A 26,602-nucleotide genomic window follows, 5' to 3' on the forward strand; every position below is an offset into this window, starting at 1 on the left:
CTTGTTACATGAACCAATGGCACAATTGGAGTACTCACTGTGACCTCATTGGAACCATCCTGTTGTCTGACGCTCATTGATACACTAACACAACCTGTGGCACTTTGTGTTGATGTCGAAGGTCCTTCGTTAGTAGGAATATTGCACTCAAGAAATTCATCTTCAGAGGACGTTTCTGCAATGCACATTCCTTCTGCACTTATTTCTGGGTGAAAAGTGGGATCTGCATCTGAATCATCACTACTGAAGTCCAAATCGGAGCTTGAGGGTATGTCCTCAGCATTAAAAAAGTCTTGAATATCCTGATCAGTCAGCCTCTCCATGATTCTAGGAAATATGTAAACTTTACACAGAGTTCCGAAAGCAACCAAATCTGCGCGGTGGTCAGCAACACTAACCACCTACATATGAAGAGTTCCTTTGTGAACGACCGCACAAAAACCTCCACTTCTTGGCACAGACGTAGCCACGGTAATGGGGAAATATAAAAGCACAGTGGATTCGGCAGAAAACGAAAAAGAACTACCATTACAACAATTAGTCATTAACAATCACTGTTTACAACAACATTCAACAAAAGCGGCACCATAAAGGAGGCTGGAGTAAACATAAGAAACAACAATCCCCAAAATCTCATTTCAGACAAAAGGCGATACACCTCAAAGCGAAACATTCGAGTTAAAATACCACACAAAACGAAAATTTGCATTTCAAGTGGTGGTCAGTGACACTAACCACCGAGCCGAAAAGGACAATCTTGAGGTGGTTACCATTGGTAACCACTGCGCCGCAAAGAGTTAAAGGGGGGTTCAACGGGTCCACCCCCCCCCTTTGGTTCAGTAAAATTACCAGAGGTTACCTGTTCTATCCGCTTGTTCATAAACATTTCTTCGGACTTATTTTATTCTTTTAAATTAGAGACATATAGGACGGAATACGGATGGGAAGGAAATTACGTAATTCCACACACCAGATGGGACTGCAGACCAAATGTCTGCAATGTCCTGCTAGTTTCGGAATTTCTGCGATAAGAAACTGCATTGAGACCCTCAAATCAGTTATTTTTTCCCCCTCGAGTCATCTTAAAGATATTTGGTTTTTAAAAACGCAGTGACGGAAGATGAACAGAAAAGTATCAATACTAGCGTGACTTTGTGACTACATACACACAACTTTGTCGGGTCCAGCACCCACTGCTCCCCAACAAGCTTTCGGCCAGCAGTGTCCAGGATTTTCACTTACGAAATAAAGCAACCCTAATCATACCAAAAGTTGATCCATTCCCCCACGTGAACTATATATACGCCCATGTGTATAACAATATCCCATACTGAAATGGTAAGATATATTTTGAATTTTGTACTGCGAAAAAAAACCGCCTCATCTCGTTACCCCGAACGCATTAATTGGTTTGTTCACAACTTCAGCACTAAGGATCCTATCGAGACAAAACATGGCAGCCTTGGTCTCGTTCTTGTTGAGAGTTGTAAATGCCTGTCTCGTGTTTATTTGTAAATGTCTCATTGAGTCTCGTCTCGATTTATAAACATCCGTCTCGGTTTGGGAGGTCAATTCTCGTTCTCGTATGCAAAGGCTTATCATTATAAATACAAAAAATAACCTTTCTTCTTATTTTTTTTTTGACTCCTCGTTTCGAAGGTACAGGCCCTCGAAAGCTGAATATTATCCTGCTTATATATGCAAACCAAACCGCAGATTCAGAATTACCAGGAATGAACTGGTGTTGTAATTATTATACACAAAATTCATGATTTATCTGAGGAAGTCACATGTTCCAGGTTCTCGACCTGGACATGACTGTTTCCTTGTGAGTGACATTTCATTCAACTAGAAATTGTTATATGGGAGGATGTTTGCTCGAGACTTTGGGGACAGCTAGGGGGATGCTTCTATTGTTAATGTTAGTGTTGCTCACGAGACGAGACATTTTCCATCTCGTCTCATAAAAGATGGACAAGTGAATCTTTTCGAAATGAGATGGGACAGAAGAAAAAGTTCGTCTCGTATCGTGGCAGTTTGGGTGATACTTAGATCGTGCTGGTTGGTGGTGGTGGTAGTGTGTGTGGGGGGGGGGGGGAAGGGGTGTCCTTCTACACCCTGACTTCGAATACTGCATGTAGTCATTCATCTTCATTGTAGCGTTAGCCAAAAGTGGGAAGAAATGTGATGTTAGAGAAGATACATACTAAATTAACCATGCGTTCTCATTGTTGCGGTTAACCTTTTGACGCCCAAGCCCTTTTTCAATAGTAAGCCTCGGTTGCCCAAGCCAATTTTGAGCAAAATGCAGAGTTTCAATTAAATGAGTGTAGTTCGGAAGCTAATTGCCCTAGAGAGATGAGTGATATACCGTTGTACGCGGAATGAACCAGAGATTCAGACTATATGAAATGTTTGCAAATTCGGCGTATATGTGGCGGGGGGGAGGGGGCTAACTCTCAAAACGACCTTGACACAGTGTCTCGATCGAGACGCTTGGGCACCTAAAGGTTAAACTAATTGACGGAAAAGCGACGTAAAAGTAGGCTAAATACAAAAATTTGCAATATATATATTAACTGAAGAAAACTGTCATTTACTGCAGGAAATTTAAAAACTCCCCGTATCTTTTTATACCATATCACCTCTTACATTGCAGAAATTGGCATGTAAACCAGTGTGTTCTAAACGAATTATCTTAAAATTTTGCGAAGAAAATATTATGACGGAGACAATTGTAATTCCAGAAAAGGCATTCCTATAACATTAAGTTCTTGCCAGTCAGAACCAACCTATGTATTCGCAATGAACAAGGCTGTTCACATGTTCAGCCATTGACTGTTACAAGTTTTGATTTGTCACCCTAATGGGAAAACCCTCTACCGAGTGGCTGAATTATAGTAAATACTGCTATACTGCTAGGGCATAATTCATCTCCAAGAAATGGAGCACAGATTTTTGCACTGGAAGTTACAAGATACTTGTTTTACACAGTAACAAGTGACTTTGCTGTCGCTTCCGCGGCTCATGCTAAGTTGACGGAATGAGCAGAAGCCCTGCCTGCACACATTTCTAAGTGATGATGTCAGAGGACCTCGTGTCTGTGGAGAGGACGTTTTCAAATCCGTGACGTAGGAGGCAGAGGCATGGCGTGCATGTAACCGGTGTTACTGCAGGTAAGAGCAAAATGTAAAGAATTAAAAAGTTGTTTCAATGAAAAGACAACATTGTTAAATACGTTAATAAACACCGTTGCCATCGAGTAGATATTGCCTAGGACATTTTTTCTGCACCCGACAGAAGTGAAGAGGGAGGCCGTTCCGCTACACTGAAGAGGCAACAAGGGAGAAGAGGGCGCCAATGCAAAGAAAGAGCGGGGAAGGACTTTGGGGCATAACGTGCTATGGGGTTATTCATATGCTTGTTAAGGGGCCCTGTTGCCGTTCAGACGTACCTGATCAGCCAGTGTTGTCACATCGGATTGGCAGAAAAGAGCTAAATCCTGCCTAAAATAGGATTACCATTTCTGTGAAGCAACTAGAGGTAGACTGCAGAGCCAAGGCTGGATTGAACTACAACTGAGACCAGTTAGGTAATAGACGAAAATATAGTTCCTTGGTGGGATTCATGATTTGGATAAACCTGACGTGAAATTGATGAAGGGACATTAACGAAGAGCACCCATGCTCAGCCAGAGATTCGAACCTGGGGCCCAGTATCAGATTTACATGTAATTAACATTTACTTTGTCTGGAGTGACTGACGAAAAGATTAAGAAAAAAACCTGCAACTTGTCTGATACTGGGCCCCAGGTTCGAATCTCTGACTGAGCATGGGTGCTCTTCGTTAATGTAGCACCAGCGCAATTCTGCCCAGCCATCTATTTCAATGGCCATGTGTTTAGACACTATAGTGCATGGATGCTACGTACACCATGTTCTACTTGTATACTTACTAATTACTTAGTACATAGACTAAAATCTGGAAGGCAAAGAAGAGGTTTTGGAGGAGTGGCTTGTTGGGTCTAGCACATTCTATTCACCTCACCATATTGGGAGAAGATAAATTGATGATTTTGGTAAAGTGTACAGAATCTGTAACAAATCTAAGAAATGCCAAGGTGTCTACCAAAATAACAAATCCAAAATTCATGACCTTTTCCCCTTTTTCGTAACATTTATTTAATCGCCCCCTACTTAGTTATAGTTGGAAATTAAGAAAATAGATATTTTTATTCAATGAAAAACCCCTACCACAAGGCTGGTTAAAATGAAAACTGAAGCTCTACTTTAACAAAAGATTTTGACTTATTTAATGCATGTAAAAATTAATACTTCAGACTTCATCCTGGATAGGGAATGGCCACATTACTTTGTTTAATACTTTTACAAAACTTCACGGATACAAGAATGCAAATCTTAACCACAACTCAATACAATTTTAGATTTCCAAATATTCCATTTTATCAAATCCCAGTACAGGTATATGAAAATATAAATTCACTATACTGTAAAAAATTGCAAAAAATCTTGACCACAAGCATAATTTCTTGACTTTCTTGACCTATCTGTTGATTTCTTGACTGAGAATGAATGCATAAGTTCAGGCAACTCGTGTAAAACAATATAATTGTGGTTATGAATATGCACTTGTAAATGAAACAGAAGTGAATTTTTAAATTATATATATTTGCAATGTGGTTTTGACAAGGCAGTGGCAAGACAGACTTGTTAAGTACTAGTACAAAGTTAATTTTTTACAGCATCTTCTACTACAGATGACAAGACTGAGCACCGTATTTACACACATTCACACACACATACAACTTTGCAAAAACTCCTAATTACTATTAAATAATTGTTAATATCGTGACTTCAGTGCAATTTATGCACAAACTTTGGTTTTGGAGAATGGACAGTTTAACATGCTGTGGTTATAAAACTTGTACAGAGAAAAATAAATCTGAATTACAACAACCTAAGAAGCAGTCATGAGTTCTTATGGACTTCGTCATTCTTCGAGCAACATATCTAGCTTCATCACTGAAATATTTTATGGTCATTTTACGAACATGACAAAACGCTGGATCAAATTAATCTTACCTCATCAAGTTGGTTAGTGTAGCATGAAATAGTGTATTTTACACAATGTCACAATAATTACCAGGAACATTATTCAGTACACAGAAACACTGTTTAGTAGGTTCAAAAGTACACAGACTCTTTTGGTCATCATCATCTTCCTTTACATGCACACAATCAGCATCACTCATTAATGCTAAGAAGCATAAAATATGAAAGACTAATACTAGAAAGTACAGGGTGTCTTAAACATCCCGCACCATAGGCTAAATGGTAAAAATGTCTGTTTTATACTTGTGTTGGTTGGCTGGATACCATGTTTCCAGAACACTGGATTGGTTGCTGAGGACCCATCTGGGTTTAGATACATTGGAGTGCACCTATGTTCTGAAATCCTGGTGTACAGAATGAAGCTTTGCAATTTGGCCCACTTCTGCACCAGGATCAAGGACAAATGCCATGCCGTGTCTTAGCCCCACACTATGTTCCCCTGAGATTGCACTCAACAGATCTGCGTGGAACAACATACTGAACAAATATGGTGCAGGACTTTTCAGTAACCCTGTATGATGTAGATACTAAGCATGGGTTACAAGATGTCAAAGTCTCTTTTCATTAAATTGTGCACCTTATAATTGTATTTGCACCACCAATAACAATTGTCTAGAGAAATGTCTATGGGACCTTCTTATTTGGTAAGAAATAAAGCTTACTAACACAATATGATCTTACATATTTTATCTTTATGTATTTGATTCCACTACCCTGCAACGTTAACTATTTAATATTAAAGTGCAGCATTACTTTAATATATGACAATTGTGATTGTTAAACTGATAATGAGTACTTGAAGCCAATCATTCTTTCACAATTCACATTTTATTTTATATGTATAACACATGAAAGATATTTAGGTGTCCCCATTAGAAGCAACACGTAAAAACTGGTCAAAAGTTCTTCATGGTAATGCTAACACCTTCAGCCTCTTCAATTTGTTGCTTTACTTACAAAATAATTATGTATAGCAGAACTGAAGCAAGAACACTCAGAGCAAAAGGGTAATGCTCTCTATTTCCCTGGATTTCAATAATTTTAACTTGACACAGTATATTTCCTTGCAGAAAATGGCAACACTGCAACAGTTAACTTTCCAAAAATATACACACACTTTTTTCTTAGAATTCAAATACTAATATGCACAATCATGTCAGGTTACAAAGGTACATTAAATTGACACCTTCCAGAATCAATTAAAACTAATTTCAAATTCCTAATGTAAATGAGGAAACCTGCACAAAAAGTAACCAAATAAATAACATTTTTACTGTTTACATTTATCCAACAGAGTAAATGTCTTTAAACTTAAATAATTAACACGTAGAATGTAAACAAAATACATAAGGTTGTACACTTAGCAGAAATGAGACAAAGATATATAGGTGAATCCTCCTTGTGCAAATGCAGACATAAGACACTTTTACTGGGAAACACCTTTTGTCAAAATATCCATAAATTAAATTATTGTCTACTGACTGTGTACATTAAGTGCTATTTGAAGTGTACATGATAAACTATTTCTTTACATGTAAGCTGCATCATGTAAAAAGAATCATAATCAACCAAACTGGACACAAATACAATGTTTGATTGTATGAAAAAAACTCTATAGTTATATTGGAAACCATAACACATTTTAACAATTGTTTTGCAATAAATTTGTTCTATGAAACACAATTTGTTTTAAATTCCACTAGACAAAACCTCTTATTTCAAAGAGAACTTAAAGATCACTTTTGAAAATGAGTAATGCATTTTCATTCTAGAATTATAATGTTGGCTGCAGCTCTCCAATATATGTTAAAAAAAAGTACAGGTACAGTTGATACTTGCAGCAACAAAAGGAACACGCATAAAAGACACAGCTTTCTTTTCCTTACAACACATACATGCACACACTCGCACATATAAAGAAAAAAGTCTATCACAGACGAGCAACAGATCCTTGCATACTAACTGGAATGAAAAAAAAAAGTCCAGATGATTCACAGGTGTGAAATTAAACTTTCACCATGCATACACATATACATACACGCAGAACTCGCACCCGCCACTTTCAAAGTCAACTGTGGTACTCTGTGATGCACAGTGCTGCACTTTTTTGCTTGGTATGCCGTCTTTGCGATGCAACAACTGTGTTGCTGAATTATCATTAAATTCTCATGTCTATGGTGTTATCGAGGGTACTGAAACGATCCGAATCCAAGACCGACACCCCTCTGAGTATGGGTGGCAACTCTGGCAACCTCGTACTGCTTCTCCATTGAGGTGAACAACTCTTCCTGTTTCTTGAGAATCTCACTATTTGGTGGCGGAGAGCTAGGGCCCGACTCAGGCTGTTGGATCACAACTGTCGATGTTCCTGGTCCTAGTATAAAAGAAAAATCTAGTTAGACTCGATCTTTAAGTTTCATGAAACATAACACAGTGTAGCTACACTAAGGTTAAAACAAAATTAAAGCAAACTGCACATTTTGAAGGTGTAATATGTCAACAAATTGGAACTTCATTTAATACATAACCACAATATCATGGTGTCTACAATTTTGTACAAACAAAATTCCCCAAACTTTTTAGGTTTTCAGAACAGACCATTAGCGCAATTCATGTACCGTATTGGCCTGAATATAGACACCCCCGCATAAAAGCCACACCCTAAAATTTGAAGGAGCAAAAAGAAAAAAAGATTATACCCGAATTACAGCGCCTTGAATAACGTAGTGTGGAAAACGACCCAAGAAACTGGTTCCCCAAGACGATGACAAGTAGATGGCAGTGCGATCGACCCAGGTGCTAATTTTGTTATGAAAGTAATGCGGCTTAGTTAGTTTTTGGAATATATTGTGTAGATTTGTTTCTCTAGAAAGGCGGTAAGTGAAATGATGGAAACAGTTATATTTGTGGAGTGATTTGCAGTCACGAAATGGCATTAATAAGAAAAGTAAAATAAAATTAATAAATAAATAGCATGCGTAACACAAGAAGAAACATCGCAATGTGATTCCGGACGTCAGGTCTTGGACTGTGTATTAGAGTTTATTTTTCTATGTTATTAGAATATAAATAGTATCCTGAGATATATTTCATACAGAGGCGACAAACCACAAATGTCGCTTCAAAGCGAGCAGTCGGAAATCAATGCAGCCTTTCGAACTGTAGGGACAAAAGCTCTGACTGCACAGTTTCCTCAAGGAGATTTTACACCAAAGCGACAAGCGATAAACGATACGAGGATTTCACACCAAAGCGACACGAGTCATTCGGTCCAAGGCAACTTTCATACCGAAGTGACACATGTTGCTTGGAAAGGAGCCAATCAAGAGCAACATTTCACATCGTAGAGGCATGACGGGAAGCACAGGCCAGCGTTCGGTTGGTGAAATCCTCAAGCGATAAGTGTCGCATGCCGCTTGTCGCTTTGGTGCGCAATCTCACTAAAGCAAGACACTCATTGCATCGTGTATGCGCGAACAACAAACCACGGCAACATGTTGCAAGCTATTGAGGAAATGGCCCAGTTTGAGCGACGCAGAAGTGACAAAGCGACACATGTAGCTTATCGTGTCGTCTAGATCTGTTGTTGTAATGTGCCGTTTATCGTGTCGCCTATCTGTTGTTCGCAAGCAACGCTTGCTAATAGACTGAAGGCACCATGTCGCTTGTCACTTAGTTGGGAACTCCCCCTGTAGTGCGTCGCTTTAGTCTCAGCACCCTTCCTTTAAGGAGCTTTCCGACCGAAGTAACAAGTAGCACGCGAATACGCCATATGAACGTGTCATTTGCTGTTTGGACCCTCATGTGCAATGAATGCTATTTTACAGTCTGGAAGTGTGTGTCACTAGTGTGACAGTGTGAACATCCCGTGTCGCTTGTCCCATTGGTTTGAAAGTTGCCTTACACTCATGTCGATGGCACTAAGAAAGTTTTGTGGGGTTCCCCTTGTCGTTTCATGCAATCATCATTATCATCATCACCGCAATTAGTTTAAAGCGGAAGAAAAGAGACAGTAAATATCCAAAATACAAATGCTTCAGTGTGTATATCTTTAAAAGAAATGATGATGATGATAATAATAATGAACCTAATTCATACACAAAAATTTAGTTGCCAAGAACATTCCACGCATATTTTTTCTCCCGTATTATTAATGAAAGTATGACGATAACAGGACGTGGTCGACTGTTTAGAATGTTCGTTAATATCTTCGCGACCACTGTACCAAATATCATAGCAATTATCACATTCATAGAAATGCTTCATGTAAAAGAATCAGACATTGCATCGAAAACTCCATTTACTTCCATTATAAGCAGTCGAACACCAAGCACCGGGGTCAACACCAGCGCCTCTAGCGGATCATTTTCGAGTGTAACCAGCCAGAGAGAGCAGAACCATGCCGTTTTCCACACTACGTTATTCTAGGTGCTGTACCCGAATATAAGCCGAGGGAAGAAAAGAAAATACCGGTAACCATTTACTGGCAGATTCTGGGAGTTCAGAGATGCCAATTTACTACGATACAATTATAATTAAATATAACACCTGTATAGTTACTGTACTACAGTTACAGTAGAACCGTACAGCACACAATTTGAATTTCCATTATCTCTCTCTTTCTTTATCTTCTTCTCATGCTCTCTCTAAGTTTGTTTCTTCTAACTTTCTCCCTTTTTTGTTATCCTCTACTTCTCCCCCTCTTTCCCACTTCTTTGTCTTTCACATATGATTTGATGAAACGTCATAATTTTTTTAAGGTCGCGAATATAAGACTCATCATAATTTTTCACAATCGAAATTTGGATAAAATGTGCTGCTTATATTCGGGCCAATACGATATTTAAACATGCATGTTAGAAGGTCACTAAATTTTAGCTAAACATCACACTTGAGCAAATTTTTAGAATAATCACTCCACATGTTATAGGTAAAAAGGAAACTGAACAGAAATTGATTCAAAGAAGTGTCCTCGGCTTATCAGTCAGATTAAATCCGCGTTCGCTTCCAATGTTTCAAGTGCATACATTGCTATCACCATCAGGGAATGTAAAAAAATAGAGACCAGTGAAAAAAAAAAAAAAGGTAAAGTGCTCCCCTGTGCTTACCATGCCATGAAGGCATATAGGGGGTGTGGGTGGGGGTAACACCCCACACTTTCTCGATCCGGTCGCGAGTGGAGGTGATGTGATCAGAATCATGCCCCTAACTGCCTTTACCCCCCAGGGTTTCCCCCAGGTACCCATGTCATTCGATGCTGGATGGGACCAGTATAGGGTTAAATATATGACTGATGGGTGGAGCTTGGACGCTGTCTTCTTATTGGCTCGCTCTGGATCCTGGTGTTCTTATTGGCTGGTGTCAATTTATTGTTGGGTATGAGCATCAAAGGTGAACTTTTATATAATACATGCCATGTATTGGCTAATGCTAAACAAAGAATTCTTTTTATATGAAAAATTTAACAATTATAGCATCAATAATTATAGTAAATTTTAGTAATAATATCTACATTAATCTTAATGTCTACCAAACACAACCCAAAAATTACAATAAGAAAGTGGTAAATGCCAATATCGATTTACTGTAGTAGATTTCTACTTAAAAATAGTAAAAACAAACCCTTTTTCTTAAGAGTATTAAATGTGCAATTGTACTGTAACTACTGGTAATACTAGGTACATCAAACTAAAGTACAATTAAACTTAACTTAAAATTTCTTCTTGCTTGTCCATTTATCTTTCTTAAAAAAAAAAACAACTTCTAGTGCACTACTACAAAAATGTTGATTTATCCAGAAGAACAGTAAATTCCCAGACTTTTCCACACTGGTAGGCCTTGGGTCTCCTTCGGTACTAGCCAGCAAATTGGCATATCATTGGCTGATTTTGTGGAGACAGAGAGGGGCCTTACCTCAAAAAGTGATGGCTCAGTATTATGAAAAGGTTGCTACGATACATGACTATGGCTACGCACTTTGGAGGATCATAGTAACAAGCCCAATGTTAAGCTCTGTAACCCAAAGAATTCCCAAAGACAAATAAACTGATACAAAACAACCCTTTCTATTCCCCTAAAAATTGTTCTTTTTTGTACGAATTGAATGAACCTCGTACGATTTACTGGTTAGTTATTATGTCCACTATGCACTTCAGTCCTATAATGATACACATTGTTAATATACACATGGAGAAAGATACACAAGATTGCTGAATGTGAAAAAAGGAAATAAACATGAAGAAGTGAAGGAAAGAGAAAAGAGAGAGGAAAAGTGAATCTCACATGGAAAGAAGTGGAGGAAGCTCTGAAGAGAATGAAGAGAGGTAGAGCACCTGGTGCCAGTGGAAATGATACTAGGAGCAGGAGTGATTGGTGTGCAGTGGCTGTACATTGTGTTGAAAAGAGTGTGGCAAGAGAGAGAAGTGCCAAGAGATTGGACAAAGGGACTAATAGTTCCCATATTCAAGAAGGCTGACAGAAAGGAATGTAAAAACTACAGAGGAATAACACTTATGAGCCACTCAGCAAAGGTGTATGAGAAAATATTAGAGAAAATAATACGGGAAGTAACAGAGCCGAACATGAGAGAGGAACAGTATGGATTTAGAAGAGGCAGATCAACAATAGACCTGATATTCACCATTAGGCAAATGCAGGAAAGGCACTATGAGTATGGGAATGATTTGATTGTGGCATTCCTAGATATAGAACTGGCATACAATAGCATGGACAGAACAAAGATTTAGAAGGCTCTAAGGCTCTAAGAGAGAAAGGAGTCGAGGAAGAGATAGTGTGTAGAGTGCAGAGCACATACAAGGCCAACCAGAGCTGTGTGAAGGCACCAGTGGAAAGAACAGAGTGGTTCAGTATAAGTAATGGACTAAAACAGTGAAGTGCTCTTTCCCCACTGCTCTTCATAATTACAATGGATGCAATTAACGAAGAGGTGGGCAAGAAGATAGAAGAGGAGGAGATGAAGGCCCTGTTGTTTGCTGATGACTTTGTAATATGGGGAAACAGGGAAGAAGAAGTACAGAGACAGCTTGATAGTTGGAATGAGGAAATCAGAAGAGCAGGAATGATATTCAGTGCAGAAAAGAGTGAGGTGCTAATAACAACAAGAAACAGAGCCAGAAATGAACCAAGAATAAAGATGGACCTGGAAGAGTTGAGCGTAGTGGAGAGCTTCAAATATCTAGGAAGCATAATTGAGAGAAGTGGAAGAATAGATGAGGAGGTAAACGGAAGAGGACAAATAGGTGGTGGACTACATCAAAGCATTCGAAGATTAATATGGAACAGGGATGTACCTATGAAATGCAAGAAGGTAATATGTATACTATGTGCCGATAATTATGTATGGAGCAGAGACTTGGACAATGACAGAGAGAGACAAAAGAAACATGCAGGCAGTGGAGATGAAATTTTTAAGGAGTATATTGGGGAAGACTAGAAGGGATAGAATAAGGACTGAGGAGATCCGACCGATAGTGGGTGTGGTGAAGCTTCAGGAAAGGATAGATCAGGCACAGATGAGGTGGTTTGGGCACATGAAGAGGATGGATGCAGAAAGACTACCAGTAAGAGCTTACCATGCACAAAGAGTGGAAATAGGGCCAAGGGGGAGACCAAGATGTCGGTGGAAAGAGCAGATAGCGGGGAGTGTTAAGAGAAGAGGACAAGATTGGAACACCATGGAAAGAGAGTCGTCATGGAAGACCAGGAAAATTGGAGAGGCTCGACTTCTATGCCGACCCAGCCAGAGGCAGGAAACGGCAAAGGATGATGATGATACACACGGTGAAACTCTTTATAATATGCATTAAAGTTGGTTGTGAAATTCTAACTCACTTGTATAACGATAAATAAGTGTTTATTGCAAACGACTTCTATCTATCAGCATGAAAGAGAAAATTGTGGTAAGACCCATTTATCAGAATACAACGTTATTGTCACAACTATTTTCATTTAATACAAATTCCAACATTATAGTTATGCTAAATTTCCTGAAATATAATACGGTTTATGGCTCAAATGTGAGAAATCATAGCCATTACATAAAATGCAAGTTTGAATCTTGATATTTCCAATCTAACACACACACACACACACACAATACTAGTTTTTCATATCTGTATCCACTTCAATTTTCCAAGAAGATCCATTCTTAAATGTGATGAGAATGCACAACCAATGCGATACAAAAGGTTTTATATTACCGTGCATATATTTTTCATGCAACTACATGACGTGACGTAATGTTTCTCAATCACATGCCACATAAGCACACACACCCAATATGTGATTCTCCATTTCATACTAGAATTTACAACAACGTAATTGTGACGAATTGTTAATTATTCAACTCGCGATTTATCTTAGCAGAGGTGAACAATATTGTGATGTAATCATCAACATTCTTTGCATGCTTGAAGAGGAATAGTAAGTAACAAGCATAATATTAAGCTCAAGCGAAGTTAGAACAAAACATCCTCTTGAATGAAACTCGATTGCTAGGGGAATGCATACTTAGTTTTTGACGAAGACAAGAAATCTGAAGAACACATTGTAATGTTATTTTTTAATATTTTTGAAAAGTATGAAGTGCAAAATGCAAAATAAGCTCTTGAAGACTAAATTTAGAGTTTATTTACAGACACGACACCTTCTGACGTCTGAATTATCCTGCGAGTTATGCAATTCATGGAAAATTGATTAATTCTGATGCAAACCACAAAAAAATTTATTAATTCTGGTGTAAATACAGTAAAACCTCGTTAATCTGGACAGGCAAAAGCTCAAAAAAAAAAAAAGTATTGCTTTACATTTTACTGTACTGTACAGGTATAGTGTATTTAGGCCTATGCCATTTAAATACACCATAATAAACATGTTTTGTTGCTATAAACAGAGTTTTAATGCACTTTCTACTGTTCTTTTAGGTTATTTCAGTTAATCTGGACTTTCGTTAAACCGGTCAACTTATCCCTCCATTAGTCTGGATTAACAAGTTTTACTGCATTTGAGAAACAAAAAAATGGACTCCTTTACACAAGTAAAAAACATAGTACTCTGATAACTATATCAATGTTCTATTAGAAGTGAAATGTTAATTTTGGGAAATAAGTATAGTTTTTAAATCAAATTTAGGTTTTTATTCACTATTTTAACACCAAAATGCCATTTTAGTTACCGCTTTTGATCCCGAAATATGACTAAGTTTTTGTACCGATATCTTGATCTTTAATTCACCATAAATATATGGCTCTACTAATTGCAAACTAACGGCATGTAAAACTTCTCGCGAATACTGTAGGTTATAGTAAAAAAACCTTATCTTGTTATATGGTGTCAGTTCTAATTATCATTGCAGCTTGCGATCACCCAACTTTTGCACTCACGAAATCTGAATGTCGACCTATCTCCACGGTTAAAGACTGCAACAAATTGTTCCTTAAACCATTTTCTTGTCAGGCCGTGTATCCAAACAACACCCTGATTACCATGCAATTTATGAAAACACGAGATTTTTACACTACTGCACAAAGCTTTCTCCCTTTGCCATCTTGTTTTGTTCCGAGAGACCCTGTTGCACACTCCCCGTGCTGCTTCCACAGTTTTAAGAAACCGTAAAGACAACAATGTAGTCCTCAAACCTTCAAATTACAACATAGTCATGTGTGTAAAGGAATTCTTTATCTTTCAACAATCTACTGTTGCTCCACTTGAACAAAATAAACAAACATCCCCGTACAAACTTTTGCACAATCTTCTGTGTGCCTATGCCAGCTCTCTTTTTTTCAAAGCATCGTCTAAACCTCGAACAAGACGAATTGTCTGTGAGTAAAGAGTAGATGCCATGTTTGAATTATTATAGAAATGAAAGAGAAAGAATCCCAAAGATCTAATTACATTGTTTATTGTGATACTTATCAAGTTTTCTTCATGATGCTCTTTAACAATTACAGTGCTGTGTTGCATGATTGTATTGAACAACAATCATCCCAACTTCCCTAACAATTCTACCAACATCTGTTGAGATTTTCGGTAACTGTTTATACAGTCTATCTATACCATTGGCCATCTCACGCCCTTAGGCGTTGATCAAGCGAATTGCTTGCGAGTACCATGGCATAACGTCATAAGTAGAGGCACATATTTTTGGTAAATAAAAAAGCAAAATTTCAGTATAAAAACTGAGTCAATTTCGGGTTCAAAAGCGGTAAATAAAATAAAATATTGTTGTTATAGCGGTGAAAAATTGGATCAAAGGTGGTACATAAAAAGACATTTTGGTTTTAAAATTATGAATCTAATCCTAAATTTGATTTAAAAACTACACTTATTCCACAGAATTAAGATTTCACTTCTAATAGCCCATTTATGTAGTTATCCGAGTATTAAGTTTATTTCTGTGTAAAGCAGTCAATTTTTGTTTCTCCAATATTAACAGCAGAATTAATCAATTTTCCGGGAATTGCATAACTCTCAGAATAATTCAGACCTCAGAGAAGGTGCCGCGTCGGTGAATAAACCCTAAATTTCGTGTTTAAGAGTTAATTTCGCTTTTTGCAGTTCATTTCGCATTATTTCGTGACGAAACATGGTCACAAAATGCATCTCACACCTTTCAAAAACATGAAAAATTAACATTACAATGTGTTTTTTCACATTTTGTTTTTTTCGTTAAAAACGAAATATGCATGCCCCTAGTCATAAGGTATAGTTATATTCCAATGAACCACAAAAAGAGAAAAAAAAGTTGATGCAACATTAAACAGAATCCTTCAATAATATCCGTTACAAAATACACAGTAAACATTTTATGAAGAACCGGAATGATTTATTCACAGCATAATTAATGTTTGTCACCAGATGACTGGAATGATTATTGCTTTGAGAGAAGACACTATGTACAATACACTTATTTTCCACAAAAGTACAGTAGTCTCTCGCTTATCCGACATAAACGGGCCGGTAGAACGTCGGATAAGCGAAAATGTTGGATAATAGGGAGGTGTTAAGAAACAGCCTATTAAACATCAAACGAATGTTATAATTTTACACATTACAAATCTAATACAGTAATCATGCTTCACAATACTGAGTAGCGAATGACAGACACATGAGTCATAGTAAAGGCAGGCGTGCTATGCGGTAGAGTCGGGAGAAACTAAAAATAGACTACGCTCATGCTCGCAACTTGCAGTTCTTGTTGCTGTTTGATGATTTTTTTTCTGGTGGTATGTCGGATAATATGGAATGTCGGATAAACGAGACTCTACTGTACTACAGTATTATGTACACTTCTAGTTGTAACAACAACAAAGAAAATCTGAATACCAATGTATAGTGTCCACTGTATATTAAATTCATAAAAACAACAACAAATTGTAACAACTGTGCAACCAATCATCAATATTATTAGCCATTTTATGAACACAGGACCCTACATATCAGTCCCATCCTACACTTTTACATAAATACTGTATATCTAACAATTTACCTTCTCCAGTCTTTATGCCCATTAGTCTCTTAAATTTTGCTGTTAGCTTTCCATCCTGATCTTGTGCAAATGTCGTGCCTTCCCATTTATTTGTTGTTGTAGGTGTTTCTTTGCTATCCTGAAACAACCGAGAAAAAAACAATCATCAAGTGTTTAAAAATAACATTTAAAAGACAATTTTCAAAGTCATGGTGAGGTTCAATGGTACAGTGGATTTCAAGTTCATTTTACAATCAATCTTCACAACCCCACAAAAAGGAACACATTCTAAAATTTTCCCCATTTTCCTGTATTTTAAGTTTTTTTTAAAAGTTGTTTTTCTACATCTTCAGTATAATTGTTAATGCGAGAATGAATGATAATTATAATTCGGCGCAAAAAAAGTTGGCAAAGTTAATTTTGTCCACTTTATGCTCAGAAAATGACACTTTTATTGTTTAGATATATGCCTATTACAGGGTGTACATAAAGTGTCTGACACATTTCTATTATTAATAAATCAGATACTAATGAAGATACAAATGAACTGGTGGCAATGATAGATAGATGAACTCAACTCACTGTTTATTCTGGCTTTCAGTTCATTCATGTTCATAACTTGTGTAAGGTTTGTCATCATTGTTCGTAGTGTTTTGAACAAACACTTTCTGAGAAGATGAATTGGACTTCAGGATCAGATTCCTCCCGAAGTCACCCGACACAACCCCATTAGATTATTTTTCCTCTGGGGATATGTGTCACACATTGTTTATAAGGCAAAAGTGATGAACATATGAACTGAAAGCCAGAATAAACAACGTGATAGCCACTGTGGATGTCCGCATTGTGACCAGAACGTGGGAAGAAATAGATTATCATATTGACATTCTCCGTGCGACAAAAAACACTTGTAGAAGTGTACTGATACAAGACATAGAACTTTTTGAGTTTATCTACCTATCATTGCCAGCATTTATTTGTATCTTCATTAGTCTCTGAATTATTTATAATTAAAATGCGTCAGACACCCCACCTGGGTTCTTCACCTTGAAAGGGGAGAGGATTAAATGCACATGGGTTAAAACAAGATAAAAATGTTGAGAATGTTTAGCAAGATTGCAAAGAAATAAGACACACACATTTACAACACACTATGCAAACAGTGACACCAAGTAAGTTTCTACTTTAATAAATTTTCAATCCACAACTTACCTTATGCCCCCACAGCAACTTCCTTTTCTGCATCTGTTCCGCATACTTCACAGGGTTCATTGCAGCAGGGTTGTAGTATTTGGGCAACTCTATTCCCGTCACATTCTTCACTTTCTCAATCTGGGCTTCCATTGACTTCTGCAACAATTGTTGCGGTGTCATGATTGGAGCTAACGACTCTGGTTTCAATCCAATCCCAAGCTTTTCCAACACTGCAGGAAGAAAGAAAAGGCACCTCATGACTAAGATTTAATTAGTGAAAAATTCAGGAAGTTTCCAAATTCGCAAGTGCTCAAGCAGTCAAATTTTTCCCCTGTATGGTTCCAGGCATTTGAACCAAATAGCACGACGGGAGCAGCTGCCACTTTTTTCATCTCTTTTTTTTTGACACCTTAGTTGGAAATTTGGACTGTAACCGAACAGGATACTTAGGACTGTGGTAGTTGCAGATTTGGAAATGAATACCCTGGGGGATATAGATCCCACTGAGATTGTTTCAAAATGTCAGCCTTTCTGTTGTTAAGTTTTATAATGTAATTATTAAAGGTCAGTGCCAACAAAGAAGAAGAAGTAGTAGTTCAGAGGAAAGTAAACTAATTTTGTGTTATGCTGACAAAGTGCAAACGTGAGTTCGTTTGTGTGCCGCATTTATTAAGTTGCTTATGTACATTTTTTTTGTGTTGCGTTATTTGAACTGTTGGTGATTTATTGTTGGTTTTGGTTTTGGTGTGTAAAATGGCAAAGAGCCCAATGTTCAAGTTCAGATTGTTTTTCCTAAGTTCGAGTTTCTAATAGTATGTAATAGCACTGTCAAATAGAATTGCAAAATATTTTTTCTCTCATACCTATTGAAGATATTGCAATGAAACTTGGCGGACGCATTACGTTTAGTCCATAGTATTTCTCAAGGTAAATTATAGATTATAATCGGCTACCTATATCCAGGGCCGGTCCAGAGGGCCCCCAAAGTTACCAAAAGGAATTTTTCGGAGGGAAATTTCATGAATTATCCCTGATTTCCCTTTCCTTATACTTGATGTACACATGTGTGTGGTATCATTCGAAAGCCTGTTCTATTCTGAAGAGAAAGATGTATGAACCATGATACTCGGATGAATTGTGCTGAAGCAGTAGCTACTTAAAAATATTACTACGCAAACTCAGAAAAAAAAATACACAGAATGGAAAAGCATTTTGTCAGAAAATTACACAGGGAAGAGGTTAAGTGATTATTTTTGCATTTATGGAATAAAAACTACCAATTTCCGAGAAGTTCCAGACACGTACAATGCAGAAAACATAAGAGAATTAACCACTTTTAAAAATAACCATTTGGAATTCTGACTGCTCCAGATTCTGAAAAGTTACAAGATCATTTCCTGAAGTTGGGATCAGGATGGGAATTCTTCTTGCAATCCCTGTACCGACTTTCTGGGATCTTGCATACCTCTACTGTTGTCTGGAAATGTTAACCCTCACACAGCTTGCAAGGAAAATCATGTAGCCTCACTGATGCTATACAAAACAAGTTATAGAGCAGGCGAGGTTCCATACTTCTACAATGCGGTTTGCATTGGTTTTCTAAATAATTCTGAAGGACCACAGGTTTTACTGACATGCTACCATCTCCATCCTAGATGCCATATTCTGAGTTAATGAAAACAGTAGTCCTTCGAACTAAATCAGTAAACCAATACAAATCGCAACACACAAATACAAGAACTTAACCTAAAAGTGCTTGCCACGTCAACCATGAAAACAAGGTATCATTCGTAACTACATCATCAATAGTTTCAGAGATATGGGTACCAGAAATGTTTGAAGAATTTCAGTTCCTTCAGAAGTGAGGAGGTTTATAATGCACTAAGAAGAAAAAAAAGAAGTTATGAATACAAGCTGAATTAGACATCAAATCACCAGGGTCGTGAATACACAACAGCATGATGACAGTTGAACAAAGAGAGAAGAAAACTCCATACTCAAGTATTGGGACTTTTACTAATACTATTATATTGACATCTAGAAATGCATATATCCACTTACCTTTCAGCTTTCCAGCCTTTCTGTCTTTCCTATCACGACTCCTGCTACGACGGTGGCGGTCACGACTTCGAGATCTTCTATCACGACTTGGAGATTTTTCATGAGTACGTGATCTCCTGTCATGAGGACTGCGTGACCTTCTGTCGTGGCTGCGAGACCTTCTCTCCCTACTTCTTGAACGTTTATTCCTTACTCGGACAGGCGACGATCTCCTCCTACGCTCAGGACTGTGAGACCTTGATCTCCTGCGACGTTCCCGGCTACGAGAGCGTTTTCTGAAATATATATATTTTACATTAACATTTGAAATATATCAAATTTTAAAATTAATGAATCTCTGAACAAAATGTGGTCACATTTAGAGTGATTGGCAAAATTAAGAGACAGTAGTAATGGATACCGTATTTCACTGCATAATCGTTGCACCCAAAAATTGGTTTATAACCTTTCATCACATAATGAAACCAATGACAATGGCGCAGAATTTTCAGACACCGAAGATTACATTTACTTACAGTCCGTAGTTCGCAACACTGCTTTAAATTTTCTCCAGTCAAATATAACAACTATTATACCCAAATCAATAAAAATAATAATTAACTTTTTTTTCAGACCAGAAATATGCTTGTTAAACTGTTGAAATGATTTGGATTATATTAAATTTTAATGTATGGAATGCATCCGAATCTTGGACCAAAGACATTTTAGTAATAAATTATTTTTAAGTGCTCGTAATATTGGCACAATTTTCTATTTATTATATTAAATTTTTTTTAAAAAAATCACAATGTTGCACCCCACTTTTTGCATATAAAATTGTCAAAAAATCTGCAACAATTATACAGTGAAATACAGTAACAATAACAATGCAGATGAATTGATTATGAATATAAGCTATGCAGTAGAATCCCAATTTTACATTTTTTTTTGCAATGCACATTCAACCTTCTCCGTCCCAAAAAAGCAATAGGTTATACAATTTTCCCAGATTTTACTTTCGCATGCATTTTACATTTATAGTCCTGTAAAATTACGGTTCCAGTGTATTAATAAAAATTATACAAATGTTATAACTTATTGTAAAGTTACGTGAAAATAATAGGTAAACTTAGGATACAATATGGGTCTTTGGCATTTTGTGTTAATGTCCTAAAAAGCCAACTTATGGCTACAATTTCAAAACTTACATCTCTGTGTAAGTCTCTAATTTTTCATTCCTGGTATACAGCAATTTCCCAATGCTAAAATTTATCAAATCTGTTATCTTGACCTCACCACACCTAAACAATTTCAATCTAATCTAAAGTGGTACATCATAAAAGCTAACACAATTTTCATTAACCGTTGCTCGACTTATATTATGCACTTATTTTGGCAGAACTACAGGGTGTCCCACGAACGGCGCAACTGGGAATTAAGAGTGGCGTTACTTTGTAACCGAAACCTGTACATACGTAAGTCATACACCAAATGTTAGCCCCGTCCAAGTAGATATTTTTAAACATAGAAACAACAAACGGGGTGCAGTGTTGCCAAATGTAAGTGAAAGTGTAAATTTATTTTTCCACAAAGCATGGAAAATTGCATGTCAAACATTCGTACGGAAATTTGGACGTCAATTTCCACCTTGGGTAGGTGGACTATTTCGCCATCTATAGTTCAGAGAAGAAAATCGATTGTTTTCGCGTATAGCCAATCCTGAAATGCCTCGTAAAGGCGTACCGGTCCAAATGGATGTTTAAAAAAAAATATGAGGTACAGTGGCAACACTGTTGATGTTTGAAGGCAACAAAAGGTGTGTTTAGTGATGGTCTATGACATGGAAATACTGGAAACAGGAAAAAAAGAAAATGAAAATTATGCCTTCTCTTCTTTTTTTCACCATAATTTTCATTTTCTTTTTTTCCTGTTTCCAGTATTTCCATGTCATAGACCATCACTAAACACACCTTTTGTTGCCTTCAAACATCAACAGTGTTGCCACTGTACCTCATATTTTTTTTAAACATCCATTTGGACCGGTACGCCTTTACGAGGCATTTCAGGATTGGCTATACGCGAAAACAATCGATTTTCTTCTCTGAACTATAGATGGCGAAATAGTCCACCTACCCAAGGTGGAAATTGACGTCCAAATTTCCGTACGAATGTTTGACATGCAATTTTCCATGCTTTGTGGAAAAATAAATTTACACTTTCACTTACATTTGGCAACACTGCACCCCGTTTGTTGTTTCTATGTTTAAAAATATCTACTTGGACAGGGCTAACATTTGGTGTATGACTTATGTATGTACAGGTTTCGGTTACAAAGTAACGCCACTCTTAATTCCCAGTTGCGCCGTTCGTGGACACCCTGTAATTTGCCTCACATTTCTGGCCAGTTTTAGATTAAATTTCCAAATCATTCTATGCACTTTAACATGCTAGCACCAAGTTTTAAGTGTTAGCTGATCAATACGTTTATGAGTCTGCAAATGTGCCATGTGAACACTAAAATTGATTCATTTCAATGCCCACTAAAAATATGCGCATGTGGTTCCAAATCCAAGCACACAGACATTGTTAGCAATCTCCAATGGAGTAACGTTGTTCATGTCTGTACATGCAAACCTTTATCAGGGTTCCTACACAAAATCATGCAATTTTTTCCAGGACTTTTCAAGGATTTTCTACAATTGCTCCAGGACAAGTGTAGAAAGTAAACATGGCAAAATACACATTATTACATATTTTCTTTTATTTAAAAAAAAGTTCTAAATTTTTTTAATGCAGGCTCCCAACTCCCTACACCTGCTCCTTTCCACACCTTTCATTTCTTAGTATAATGAAGGTTATTTAATTTTTACAATACAGACAAAATACAAAGGTAGAAAAAATAAACACAAGTATAAATAAGTTTATAAAAAATTACCATCTTGTATTACAAATAAACAAGAATAATATCCTTAGAAAACTTGGAATATTTAGGATAGCAAACCCTTTTTCTTTAACCATTATTATTATCATCATATTTTCTACCTCTGAGTGATACAAAATAATACAAAAATGCAGGGCATTATACATTATACTTCAATCACAAAAATAAAACTTATCACAAAACTGTGACTACAGTACACAGCAACGTGACATAAGTAAACCACTATCATGACACTGGCCTGTTTTAAATGAATACTTATTGTAATTCATACAAATAAAACGGGGTAAAGGAATTTCCAGGACAATCTCGAAAATTCCAGGTACAGCTTGGAAAACATAACATTCATAACATTTCCATGCCTGGAAGGAATATTTTAAAATTCCAGGTTTTCCAGGACGCGTAGGAACCCTGTTTATGTACAACATTCTCTAATGATATCTTTACATACACCTACCTTTCCTTTCCTCGTTCCCTATCCTTACTACGTGACCTTTTACTTTGTTCTTCAAGCCTTCGCCTTGATTCTTTACTACTGTTACCATTTCTTTTAGAAGATTTGTGCTTCTCTTCTCTGAAAAAATAAGAATATATGATTACTTATAGCAGAAATGTACTAGTGTGTTTCACTCTCTTTCCGCCCCTGATTTTTGCTTACAAATATCAAACTATTGGACATAATGGAATGAAATTTGCTACGGATATACCTTGGTGTATGAGAAGCCTGGTGGTGTCATTGGAGATGGCACCACAGTCCTTGCATGGACATCTGGGTGCCGTTAAATGCCAATTGTACAGACATGTGCTTTCAGTCTGAGTTCTTGGCCAGCTGGATGACGAGGAACTCTGTAATGGCTATTTTTGGCAGGATGGTGCCACTTGCCATGCTGCAGACGCCAGCATGCAAGAAATTGTGTCCTTTCAAGATAGTGTCATTTCCAAAGGACTTTAGCCACCCAGATTGCCTGATCTTATCCCAACCGATTTCTTCCTATGGGGCATGCTGAGAGAAAAGGTCTATCACAACTACCCATGGAACTGCAAGACAGTATTCAACAGGAAATTGGTGCTGTGATTCCTGATGTTTTGGTGGCTACCTTCTGTAATATACAGAGGCACACATTGATGCTAATGGCGACCGCTTCCAATACTCGCTGTGACGTCACCATGCTTCTCATTCACCAAGGTATGTCCGTAGCAAACTTCATTATGACCAATAGTTTGATTTTTTAAGTGAAAATTATGGGCTTAGAGTGAGTGAAAGGTGTAAGAAGTGAATAGAAACAAGCCACAGGAAAAATACAAATTAAAATATAAATTAATACTAGAAAAGTGGCAGAATAACAACGTAAAATAAACTAAACCAAATCAAAAGAAACCAGAAAACCACAGTCAGAGCTATTATGGGTCATTTCATAGTTTATGCAGCACTCTTCATGCTTCTTGAAAAAGCAAAGTACATGTAGCCAATGAACATATTTCTGAGATACGTTCAAGCTGTGAGGTGTTGAAAAATCTTTATCTACATTTCGTTCAACTCTGAAAGATAACAGGATACTGCTGCTCTGTGGCTGCAATACGTTAGGATGCTCGAAATTCATTGAAGCCAAGCGTATTGGGAAGTGGAGTTTACATCTTCAATCAGTTACTCATATGTTCTCCTTTTGCTACATCAGGGGCAACACCTGTGCTGCAAGTGGACATCTGTATTAGAGGAAATGATGAAACTGAACATGTTATCAACAGGTATTGACGAAAAATTCCGCATCTTAAGATAGGCAAAGTGACCCGGTTTAGAACTGTATTTTACCGTTATCATGTTAGTTCAATATATTTACAGTGGCAGTGATTAGGGGTGTGGGGGGGGGGGCATGGGGAGCATCTTTCCCCTATTCCCAACACACTTTATTGCCCCGCACTATGTCCTCTTAATGCTAAACCTAGTCTACCAGTGGATTTGACCCAAAATCATCTGACCGAATTTTATTTTCAATACGATTCTTTCTAATTGCAGTAGGTAAACTTTCCTTGTAGTGAATGAAACACTGCAGAAAAGAAAATATTACGTTCTCACCAAATATCATAAGAAATGGAACACATAAAATACAGGGAATCACATGACTGCATTAAATTACATATCTGCTCAACCCCTGACTCTAAAGGCACGAAACAAAAACCATTGTCTGGAGGAAATCATGACCTATGAATTTGGTCCAGTGACTCTAGGACATAAAATAGTTTTTTTTACATATTTGCTGTTACAAGGGTTGCTGGAAAAGTTTCTGCAAACTACCACCAACAATGGCGCTAGTGTTCTGCTATTATAAAAATTGGAAGAATAGACAATTTTTATATTTAAATTATCTTTGATTGTTTGTTTAAGCCTATTTGTTTATTTTTCACAGCAGTTTGAAGTAGTGAAAATTTCTCGTGAACACTTTTGCCCAATGATTTTTTATGATATCAAATGTAGTTTAACACCGAAACAATGCATTAAGCGACTTAATTTGGCTTTTGGGGATGAAGCACCATCCAATAGAAAACAATTAGTTTTCCGAATTACAGCATGTTCGCACATTTCTCAGTGATGAATTTCGTGAAAGTCGTCCATCTACATCTGTTGTTGAAAGTAATGTTGATGCTGTGCGTGAAATGATTGAGAGAGATCGGCATGTGACATACTGTGAGATTCAGGCATTCTTGAACATTGTCATGAAAGCAATATATACGATTTTGCATGGTCATCTGAACGTACGGAAACTTCCAAGCCGTTGGATTCCACACAACTTGACCGAAGCTGAAAAACAGGCTCGTGTAAATTGGTGTAAAGAAATGCTCAAAAAATTCAATCGAGGCAAGTCAAATTTGGTGTACTACATCGTTACATGGGACAAAACTTGGATCTATTCATACGAACCCGAAACTAAGCAGCAATCCACTGTACGGGTGTTTCAAAGCGAGCCGAAACCAACAAAAGTTGTTTGTTCGAGGATTGCTTGTTTCTTCGGTTTTACCGGACATGTGGCAACAATAACTTTAGAAAATCGAAGGACTGTAAATGCTGAGTGGTATACAACAATTTGTTTGCCAGAGGTTATCAATGAATTGCGTAAAACAAACCCAAATCGTCACATTATTCTTCACCACGACAATTCCAGTTCCCACTCAGCACACCAAACTATTGATTTTTTGTCCAGTAAAAATGGCGAATTAATGACTCATTGTCCGTACTCACCTGATTTATCACCTAATGACTTCTTTTTGTTCCCACACATGAAAAATAAGCTGCGGGGTGAGCGTTTTGTGTTGCCTGAAGCAGCTGTTGACGCATTCCGAACAGCGGTTTCTGAGGTATCAGCTTCAGAGCGGAAAAAATGCTTTCAAAATTGATTTGAGCATATGTAAAAGTATATTGATCTTAAGGGTGAATACTTTGAAAAAGAGTATAGCCATTCCCAGAATTTCACGTCTTTTTTCATATTGATTGCAGAAACTTTTCCAGCAGCCCTCGTATTTGTGTCGGAAACAAACATTTATCCTAATTCTAAAAATGAAAGAAAATTTTTGAAGCCTTGTAATTCAATTAAGATTCATGGTACATAGCTCTATCAAACAAAAACCATAATCTACAAAACTTTCTGCTCTTTCATTTTGATTATCTTCACTTTTCGTGTACAATGCACCTTTCTCGAGATATTAAATTTGTTACTTTTCAAGGTGAATTTTTGGCGCCATTTTTCAAAATGGCAGTAGATAGATCAGATAGTGGTACTCTTGAAAATCGGATATCTCACATTTTTTTTATTATAGGGG

General features: G+C 37.2%; 1 protein-coding gene across 2 annotated transcripts in view; it reads right to left on the reverse strand.

Moving 5' to 3' along the window:
• Positions 1 to 4,671: 4,671 nt before the first annotated feature.
• The window catches only part of LOC146002527 (uncharacterized), a 52,113-nt gene continuing 30,182 nt past the window's right edge, over positions 4,672 to 26,602 (reverse strand). For both annotated transcript variants that reach the window (XM_083140438.1, XM_083140437.1), the window contains 5 exons: positions 23,247 to 23,363; positions 19,873 to 20,147; positions 17,830 to 18,041; positions 16,639 to 16,756; positions 4,672 to 7,506 (listed from right to left, as the gene is read on the reverse strand). In XM_083140438.1, coding sequence (XP_082996564.1) covers positions 7,313 to 7,506; positions 16,639 to 16,756; positions 17,830 to 18,041; positions 19,873 to 20,147; positions 23,247 to 23,363 — 916 coding nt within the window. In that variant the 3' untranslated portion in view covers positions 4,672 to 7,312. The remainder of the gene's footprint in view (positions 7,507 to 16,638; positions 16,757 to 17,829; positions 18,042 to 19,872; positions 20,148 to 23,246; positions 23,364 to 26,602) is intronic.

This window comes from Lepisma saccharinum, chromosome 18 (assembly GCF_977018435.1).
Source record: "Lepisma saccharinum chromosome 18, izLepSacc3.1, whole genome shotgun sequence".
NCBI lineage: Eukaryota > Metazoa > Arthropoda > Insecta > Zygentoma > Lepismatidae > Lepisma > Lepisma saccharinum.